The following is a 10,663-nucleotide window of genomic DNA, read 5'->3' on the forward strand; positions in this document are numbered from 1 at the left end:
GTCCATATATTGACTTCTTCAATTTACACACCATTTGACCTTTTTTTTTAGTTTTGAAACCCTCTGGTTAGTCCATATAAACTTCTTTCTCGAGATCTCCATTAAGAAATTCAGTTTTCACATCTATTTGGTGTAACTCTAAATCATAATGAGCCACCAAAGCCATAATAATTCTTAACGAGTCCTTCTTTGAATCCAGTGAAAAGGTCTCTTTATAATCAATGTCTCCTTTCTGAGTATAACCCTTAGCAATAAGTCTGGCATTATATTTGTCTCGACCCAATTAAGGATCGAGACCGGCGCTTAGAAGCAAGTACTCCCAAGTAAGCCTCATCGGTATTTTACAAAAAATCGGACAGAGTATTCCCTATTTTTGGACTATCCCAAAAAAAAATTCTGCCTCAAATCAGCAACCAAACACCCTAATAGCAATTCAAATAATCGACAACTTATTAATTAACCAAAATAGTCTTCACCATTACTAATCAACCCACTAACAACCCGAAATACTAATTTATCTCCGACTTTGATAATAAAGAACGATACTCGACATAAGACTAATAGCAAAAAGAAAGAGGGTAATTACGTAATTCACAAAAAAAAAAATTACAAATAAGATTAAATAGGGCAAGCCCTACGCTAGCTAACAGAAACGAAAAAGGAAGAAAGGGCCGAAGCCCCTTTCTCTTGCAACAAAAATCAATTCTGTTGCGTAAAACCAAACAGAAGCAAAAAAAAAAAGGAACTGGTCAGAATTAAAGCGAAAAATCAAAAACAAATACAGAAGGTGAGTTGGGGAAAAAGCTTGGTACCGCAAAAGAAGCCACTTCCATCCAGTTTTTGTTCAAATCTTCAGGTACTTATTCCACAAATTTGAGAATATATATTAATGGTTAGAGTTAAATAAGGAGATTGGCAAAAGTCAGTGAAACAAGGAAAGATATGTATAAATTTTTGTTAATCTTTGGCAATTTGTTGAAGAATCTTAAGCACGAATTGTGTCTTACGGGTATAGCTTGAGCTTCTCTTGATGGTAGATTTTAATTTCGATTCTCATGATTGGGAGATTGTACAGAGAAATAGAAATTACACTAGTTCATTCACACTTGAGAATTTTCTTCCTAAAGAATCAATAGAACTTTATGAAATTGGATTAATAAAATATATGAATATGTTGGAGTTGATAGATTAGTAATTACTTGTAGGTGGGTAAATATAATTCGGCGAATTAAGAGTCATATATGAAACCTCGAGGGTTGGGTATTCTAAATTAGCTATGAACTAGCCTAAATAAGGAAATTAACATGAGATTGATATTATGTAATTATAGATTGATTGGAGGAATTTATACGAATTGCTCGAGGTGAAACATTTGGTATTTCGGCACGAGTACTGTGAGTAGTAATCTTACCACAATTTGTGTTTTCATAACTTACATGATTTACACATGATTTTTAACATGAATATGTTACCGATTATTTTAAGTTGCATGTGAGACAAGTCTTTTACTCGATATGATACCGAAATAGTTATTTGAGAAGATTACCGTTGTTTTAAATATTTTCGTTGTCACTAGATCTGTTTTACCGTTACCTGAATTTACTGTTATCGAAAAGAAATTATATGATTTGATAAGAACTAAAATGCCCTATATTGTTTTAAAATATTTTCTATGAGTATATACGGATTACAGAGATAAGTATAAATGGGAGTAGACATTGAAGGATCCCGTAGCTAACGGCTAGTTCGTTAGACTTGGTGCACCTTGTAATTACAGATTACCGTTATAGCCCTCGCTAGTGGGAAGGTAGAACTAGCATACCGTTACCGATTTCCCTCGAGTAGGGACTACCATTATATTTGACTTCTTATGAAGAAGTCCACAGTTATACCGATTACATGATCCGCTCATTGAAACCTCCCAAATGTGAATATTGATATTAGACAATGGTTACCGAGCTTATTACCGAACTGTTAATTGTATTATACTACAAGAAAAATATGATGAGACTGAAAATTATTTATTGTTTATGAAAGGGCATTTTTATGTTATTTTCTGTTTGATATACTAGCATGTTTTCTGACTTGTTCCCAATAAAAATGGTTGTAGTTAAGTGTTATTACTCACTAAGCTACCGACTCATTCCCCGCTAATTTTCTTTTACAGAGACAAAAGTTGACGCAGGCGAGGATTTCATTAATTAGAGCGCACAGGTTGAGAATTCTTGGTGAGCCTCACACTTGTTCGCGTGGGCAAAGATTTTTATCAATTGCTATGGGCTTTTCTTTGAATTCTTAGAGTCTCTCCATAGTCATTCTTTTAGTGTCATGCTTCGTATGGTGCCATTTGAATACTGGACTGGAAGCTATTGTTGTAAGCAAATTTAGCTAACGATATATATGTGTCCCAACTACCTCAAAACTCAAGAATGCAAGCTCTCAACATATCCTCCAAGATCTGAATAGTACGTTCAGACTGCCCGTCTGTCTGTGGATGAAATGCAGTACTAAGATCTACTCGTGCACCCAATGCTTCTTGAAACGATTTCCAAAAGCGTGAAGTGAACTATGATCCTCTATCAGAGACGATGGATACTGGAACTCCGTGAAGTCGGACAATTTCATTCATAAATATCTGTGCATACCTGACTCCACCATATGTAGTCTTCACCGGCAAAAAGTGTGCTGATTTCGTCAGTCGATCTACAATCACCCATACCGAGTCATAACCTCTAAGGGTTCGTGATAGCCCGATGACAAAATCCATAGTAATTATTTCCTATTACTACTCTGGAATCTCAATTTGTTGTAGTAGTCCTGCAGGTCGCTGATGCTCAGCCTTGACCTGCTGACAAGTTAAACAACTAGAAACAAAGTTAGCAACATCTTTCTTCATACCTTCCCACCAATAAAATTGTTTCAGGTCATGGTACATTTTTGTGGATCCAAGATGTATAATGTATTTAGTGTGGTGATCTTCTTTAAGAATAGCATGTCTCAACCCATATACGTCTACTACACATAGCCTGTCACCCATTCGAAGAACACCATCACTTTGAACAATCATATCCTTACTTTTACCAGCTAAGGCCTCATCTCTGTATTTGCATAATCGTTCATCCTTATATTGGGTGGCCTTAATGCGCTCAACTAATGAAGACTTAGCCTGAGCACAAGCCAACAATGCCTCTGAATTTCCGACACTAAATTTGATACCTGTATCTTCTAGTCTCTGAATATCTCTGGCTAAAAGTCTCTTTGCAAGGGCTATATGTGCCAAACTCCCCATAGATTTTCTACTCAATGCATCAGCCACCACATTGACTTTTTCAAGATGATACAAAATAGAACAATCATAGTCTTTGAGTAGTTCCATCCAACGACGCTGCCAAAGATTTAGATCTCTCTGCTGAAAGATATACTTCAGACTTTTATGGTCAGTACAAATCTCACAAGTTTCGCCGTATAGATAATGTCTCCAAATTTTTAGAGCAAATACCACTACAACCATCTCCAAATCATGTGTAGGATAGTTTTGCTCGTGCTTTTTCAATTGTCTCGAAGCATAAGCAATAATACGACCATTTTGCATGAGAACACATCCTAATCCCACCCTCGAGGCGTCACAGAATACTGTAAATTCTCCAGAACCTAATGGTAAGGCTAATATTGGTGTAGTTGTCAAACATGTTTTGAGTTTTGAAAGCTCTGCTCACATTCCTCCGCCTACTAAAACTTTGCATTTTTCTACGTTAGCTTGGTCAGCGGCACTGCTATTCTAGAGAAATCCTGCACAAAACGCCTGTAATAGCCTGCTAAGCCTAAAAAGCTGCGAATCTTTGTAGGAGAAGTATGTCTGGGCCATTTCTGCACAACTTCAGTCTTCTTAGGATCTACCATAATTCCATCTTTGGATACAACATGCCACAAAAATGCTACCGAGTCTAGCCAGAATTCACACTTCGAGAACTTAGCATAAAGCCGATGTTCTCGCAATGTCTGCAATATAGTCCTGAGATGATTCTCGTGTTCTCCTTGGCTACGAGAATATATCAGGATATCATGAATAAATATTATTACAAATCTATCCAGAAATGGCTTGAACACCCTATTCATTAAATCCATGAATGTCGCTGGAGCATTAGTCAGTCCGAAAGGCATCACAAGAAACTCATAGTGCCCGTATCGAGTCCTGAAAGCAGTCTTAGAAATATCTTCATCTTTTATTCTAAGTTGATAATAACCAGAACGTATGTCAATCTTTGAAAAGTGGGCAGCTCCTTGTAACTGATCAAACATGTCATCTATACGAGGAAAAGGATATTTATTACGTATTGTTATCTTGTTCAACTTCATGTAGTCAATGCACATTCTCAGGGATCCGTCTTTCTTCTTTACGAATAATACTGGTGCACCCCATAGTGATATACTAGGTCTAATAAAACCCTTATCTAACAAATCTTGTAACTGTTGATTTAGCTCCCTCAACTCTACTGGTGTCATTCGATATGGGGGTATCAATATGGGATGTGTGTCAGGTAGCAAATCAATACTAAAGTCTATTTCTCGTATTGGAGGCAATCCTGGTAAATCCTCAGGAAATACATCAGAAAATTCTCTCACTACTGGTACATTTTTTATACTAACTGTTTCCTTTCTTGTATCATTTACAATAGCTAAGAGACCCAAGCAACCTTTCTTCAGAAGTCGTTGAGCCTTCATAAAAGATACAATTTTGCAAGTCTCTGAAACCTGACTCCCTCTTAGAATAAAATTGGGTTCATTTGGTATCTCAAACTTAACTATATCTGCATGACAATCGACTATAGCATAGCAAGAAGATAACCAATCTATTCCCATTAGCATGTCAAAGTCAATCATATCAAGTACAATAAGGTCAGCTAGAGTATCTCTACCCTCAACTCGAATCTAACAAGAACAATACACGTATTCAGCTAATAGAGACTCTTCAACAGGAGTAGCAACTAGAAAAAGATCATTCAATAGCTCGAGCTATCTACTAAATCTCAAAGCAAAGTAAGAGGACACATAGGAGTGGGTAGATCCCGGATCAATCAATGCAAGTGCATCAAATGAACATATAGAAAGAATACCTGTAACCACTGCATTCGAGGCCTAAGCATCATGTCTAGTGAATGCAAAAACTCTCGCCTGACCTCTACCAGCATTGCCTTGTCCTTGATTCACAGTAGCACGGTCTCCAACACTTTGACCTCTATTTCTTGTACCTGTAGCACCTGAAGTATTACGAGTAGTCTGAGTCGGTGCAGTTGACTGACTAGAAGCTTGGTTGAAATTTCTCGGAGGCTGAGGGAAATCCCTCAAGTGATGTCCCAACTGGCCACACCGAAAGCACTCTCCAATTAGAACACGACATTGTCCCAAATGTGATCTACCACAAGTCTGGCAGACTGGAGTAGTGGCATATATCTGCCCAAAATTACGATGTCTAGAAGATGATGGTCCCCTATTACCTTGTCTGTAATGTGGTATGTATGTGGACTGTGAAGACATGTGTGTCCTTGTCTGAGAACCCTGTTGTTGTTGTTGTCCCTGATTTCCTGCTCTTCTATTTTCACTAAAACCACCACTGAAAGCCCCTCCTGTCTTGGCCTTCTTACGTAAATCATTAGTTGCACGCTCCTCACGTCCCTTGTTTTCAATCTTTCTAGCAAGATCGACTACATCAGAGTAGGATAAAGTCTTCATCTGTGAGGCTACTGCAGTGTATAGACGACCAACCAATCCATCAACAAACCTCTAAACTCGAGCTTCTTCGGTAGGCACTAAGTGAGGAGCATATATAGCCAGCTTACAGAACTTAGTGTTATATGTTGATACATCCATATCTTGAGTCTGAACCAATCTCTCAAAGTCTCTAGCATATTGTTGCATCAGACTGTCTGGAAGAAAATGATTCTTGAACAACTTAGTGAACTCGTCCTATGTCAGTGGTGTTGCTCCTGCTAGCCTTCCTAGCAATATAGTTTCATACCATGTGTTGGCCATATCCTCTAGTTTGTAGATGCGAGCTCTACGGCTCTCTCACTAGAACATCCAAGAGCATGTAATGCCTTAAGTGTCCCATCCAAGAAACTTTGAGGATCTGCTGAATTATCGGAACCTGTGAATTTTGGTGATTTCAATTCCAGGAACTCGTATAGGGACACTTCCTTATTCCCAAATGGCTGAGTCTGTGTAGGTGCTTGTGTCTGTAAAGTAGCCTGAGGAGATGAACTTCCGCCCTGAATAGGCACCAATGCCTCTAACACATTCAATAACCTTGCCACTGTATCTGCAGGTAAGGCAACAATAGGTACAACAGTTGGCACTGGTGGTGGAGCGTTCTGAACTCCCTGCTCTTGCACTTGATCTGGCATAACAGCTTGGGTTTGACCCATGTTCCCAACTTGAGTTTGAGGGGCAGTCTGTCTTCTAGTTTGATGAACCCCAACTTGACCGCCCCCCCCCCCCGGGTAGCACCACGTCCAGCAGATGAGGGTGTGCGTGTCCTAGCCATTTGTGAAAGAAATTTTCCAAAGTCAATCTCAAGTTATCTCAACGCACGATCAAAGAATGAAAGAAGGGAAAACATTCCTAAATGTTCAGTAGCCTCAAGATCATAAGTATGGGCGCCTACATACCCATGAACAAGACTCTACTAAACATTGCTCCATGTCTCGGGACTTAAATCCTAAGCTCTGATACCAACTTTGTCACGACCCAATTAAGGATCGAGACCGGCGCATAGGAGCAAGTGCTCCCAAGTAATCCTCATCGGTATTTTACAGAAAATCGGACAGAGTTTTCCCTGTTTTTGGACTATCCCAAAAAAAATTCCTGTCTCAAATCAGCAACCAAACACCCTAATAGCAATTCAAACAATCGACAACTTATTAATTAACCAAAATAGTCTTCACTATTACTAATCAACCCACTAATAACCAGAAATACTAATTTAACTCCGACTTTGATAATAAAGAACGATACTCGACATAAGACTAATAGCAAAATAATACTCATGACACTAAAAGAATGACTATGGAGCAACTCTAAGAATTCAAAGAAAATATCATAACAATTGATAAAAATCTCTACCCACACGAACAGTGCGAGGCTCACCAAGAATTCTCAACCTGTACGCTCTAATTAACGAAATCCTCGCATGTGTCAACTGTTGTTTCTGTAAAAAAAATTAGCGGGGAATGAGTCGGTAGCTCAGTGAGTCATAATATTTAACCACAACCGTTTTTATTGGGGACAAGTCAGAAAACATGGTATATCAAACAGAAAATAACATAAAAATGCCCTTTCAGAAACAATAAATAATTTTTAGTCTCGTCATGATTTTCCTGTAGTATAATAGAATTAACAGTTCATTAATAAGCTCGGTAACCACTGTCTAGTATCAATATTCACATTTGGGAGGTTTCAATGAACGGATCATGTAATCAGTATAACTGTGGACTTCTTCGCAAGAAGTTAAATATAATGATAGTCCCTACTCGAGGGAAATCGGTAATGGTATGCTAGTTCTACCTTCCCACCAGCAAGGGCTATAACGGTAATCTGTAATTACAAGGTGCACCAGGTCTAACGAACCCGTCGTTAGCTACGGGATCCTTCAATGTCTACTCCCATTTATACTTGTCTCTACAACAACAACAACAACAACAACAACAACAACAACCCAGTATAATCCCACTTAGTGGGGTCTGGGGAGGGTAGTGTGTACGCAGACCTTATCCCTACCCTAAGGTAGAGAGACTGTTTCCAAATAGACCCCCGGCATCCTTCCCTCCAAGAACTTCCCACCTTGCTCTTGGGGAGACTCGAACTCACAACCTCTCGGTTGGAAGTGGGGGTTGCTTACCATCAGAGCAAACCCTCTTGTCTCCCATTTATACTTGTCTCTGTAATCCGTATATACTCATAGAAAATATTTTAAAACAATATAGGGCATTTTAGTTCTTATCAAATCATATAATTTCTTTTCGATAACAGTAAATTCAGGTAACGGTAAAACAGATCTAGTGACAACGAAAATATTTAAAACAGCGGTAATCTTCTTAAATAACTATTTTGGTATCATATCGAGTAAAAAACTTGTCCCACATGCAACTTAAAATAATCGGTAACATATTCATGTTAAAAATCATGTGTAAATCATGCAAGTTATGAAAACACAAATTACAATAAGATTACTACTCACAGTACTCGTGCCGAAATACCAAATGCTTCACCTCGAGCAATTCGTACAAATTCCTCCAATCAATCTATAATTACATAATATCAATCTCATGTTAATTTCCTTGTTTAGGCTAGTTCATAGCTAATTTAGAATACCCAACCCTCGAGGTTTCATATTTGACTCTTAATTCGCCAAATTATATTTACCCACCTATGAGTAATTACTAATCTATCAACTCCAACATATTCATATATTTTATTAATCCAATTTCATAAAGTTCTATTGATTCTTTAGGAAGAAAATTCCCAAGTGTGAATGAACTAGTGTAATTTTTATTTCTCTATAGAATCTCTCAATCATGAGAATCGAAATTAAAATCTACCAGAAAGAGAAGCTCAAGCTATACTTGTAACACACAATTCGTGCTTAAGATTCCTCAACAGATTGCCAAAGATTAACAAAAATTTATACATATCTTTCCTTGTTTCACTAACTTTTACCAATCTCCTTATTTAACTCTAACCATTAAAATATATTCTCAAATTTGTGGAATAAGTACCTGAAGATTTGAACAAATAATGGATGGAAGTGCCTTCTTTTGCGGTACCAAGCTTTTTCCCCAACTCACTTTCTGTATTTATTTTTAATTTTTCGCTTTAATTCTGACCCGTTTCTTTTTTTTTTTGCTTTTGTTTGGTTTTACGCAGCAGAATTGATTTTTGTTGCAAGAGAAAGGGGCTTCGGCCCTTTCTTCCTTTTTCGTTTCTGTTAGCTAGCGTAGGGCTTGCCCTATTTAATCTTATTTGTAATTTTTTGGTAAATTACTTAATTACCCTCTTTCTTTTAATGAGTATTACAGTATCATTCAATATTGCCATTTCAATCGCGTTTGGTCTTAACGACCCACCTACACCCGATTCTTTTAGAACTTTCTGGCAATTCAGCAAGATCCCAGACTTTATTATATTCCATGAATTTTAACTCTTCCTTGATGGCATCAATCCATTTGTCAGATTCATTACATTCTATGGCTTGTGAAAATGAAAACGAATCCTTGTTAAAACCAATGTCAAAATCTGACTCTTGCAAATAAATCATGTAATCATCCGAAATAGCCAATTTCCTAACTCTTTGAGATTTTCTTAATGGCATTTCTTGTGCTTCGTTTGTGTTAGATATTTGTGAGTTAGTTTCTTCATGAAGTGTTTCATCCAAATTTTGCTTGGTGTTGTCAAAGTGTTCTTTAACAACTGGAATAATATTTGGTATTTTTGTGGAAGTAGGTGCATTCCCGGGTAATAGAATATTGCCCCTCACCTCTTTAATTTCCACACTTTGCTTTTCAACACTCCCACTAACTTTACCATTCTCATTGAATCTTGTGTTACTGGTTTCAACAATTCTCGAACTATGGTTTGGACAGTTAAACACATACCCTTTAGATTTCTCTAGGTAACTAATAAAGTAATCACTTACTGTTCGAGAATCTAATTTCTTTTCTTGTGGATTATAAACTTTAGCTTCCATTAGGCAGCCCCAAACATACAGGTGTCTTAAACTAGGTTTCCTTCATGTCCACAGTTCAAAACGGGTCTTTGGAGCTGCCTTACTAGGAACATTATTTTATAAATATACAACGGTTTTAAGAGCATACATCCGTAATAATTTGGGTAATGAGGAATTTCTCATCATGCTCCTAACCATATCCATAAGTGTTCGATTACGCCGTTCTGCAACACCATTTTGTTTAGGTGTTCCTGGCATAGTATAATGTATACAAATGCCATGCTCCTTGAGGAACTTTGCAAATGGACCTGGACATTGTCCTGATTCATTATATTTTCTATAATATTCACTACATCTATCGGACCTAATGATTTTTACCTTTTTATCTAATTGCATTTTAACCTCATTAACAAACACTTTAAGAGCATCTGTTGCTTGAGATTTTTCTTTCAGTAAATAGATGTATCTATAAAGTAAAAAATCATCGATAAAAGTGATAAAATATTTTTCTCCACCAAAAGATGGAACATCAAAGGGTCCACAAATATCGGTGTGTATAATTTCAAGAAGTTGGGCGCTTCTTGTGGCACCTTTCTTACTATACTTAGTTTGATTTCCCTTAATGCAATCCAAACATATAGTAAGATCAGTAAAATTTAGATTCGGAAGAATCTCATTCCTTACTAATCTTTCTATCCTTTCTTTGGATATATGACCCAAACGTCTATGCCACAAGTAAGCAGAACTTTCATCTAGTGAACTACGTTTAATTCCAACATTATGTTGAACAGTAAAAGGGGATTCAGAAAAACCAATATCGAGTTTCAACTTATATAAACCATCACTAAGAAAACCAGAACCATAAAAAATAACATTCTTATATAAATTGAAACATTCATTTCCAAACTTTAAATCAAATCCAGAGACATCAAGTCTTGAAAAAGA

The 10,663-nt window shown here is 37.1% G+C and overlaps 1 protein-coding gene across 1 annotated transcript; it reads right to left on the minus strand.

The window, feature by feature from the left end:
• Positions 1-3,747: 3,747 nt before the first annotated feature.
• LOC138882990 (uncharacterized) lies at positions 3,748-6,422 on the minus strand. Its single transcript, XM_070163642.1, has 4 exons — positions 6,071-6,422; positions 5,838-5,924; positions 5,173-5,741; positions 3,748-4,929 (listed from the first exon to the last, which is right to left on the minus strand). Exons 1-4 carry the CDS (start codon positions 6,420-6,422, stop codon positions 3,748-3,750), a joined length of 2,190 nt encoding a protein of 729 aa, XP_070019743.1.
• Positions 6,423-10,663: the final 4,241 nt, after the last annotated feature.

The sequence above is a fragment of the Nicotiana sylvestris genome, chromosome 12 (assembly GCF_000393655.2).
Source record: "Nicotiana sylvestris chromosome 12, ASM39365v2, whole genome shotgun sequence".
In the NCBI taxonomy this organism is placed as follows: domain Eukaryota; kingdom Viridiplantae; phylum Streptophyta; class Magnoliopsida; order Solanales; family Solanaceae; genus Nicotiana; species Nicotiana sylvestris.

Bases quoted from the DNA above. Each gene is read 5' to 3' on its own strand.
- LOC138882990 (XM_070163642.1), bottom strand. From the start codon at position 6,422: ATGGGTCAAACCCAAGCTGTTATGCCAGATCAAGTGCAAGAGCAGGGA. The intron at 5,742-5,837 runs GTAAGCTGGCTA...TATACACTGCAG, and splicing joins AACATATAACACTAAGTTCT to TAGCCTCACAGATGAAGACT. The intron at 4,930-5,172 runs GCGAGAGTTTTT...TGTTCTTGTTAG, and splicing joins GCAATGCTGGTAGAGGTCAG to ATTCGAGTTGAGGGTAGAGA.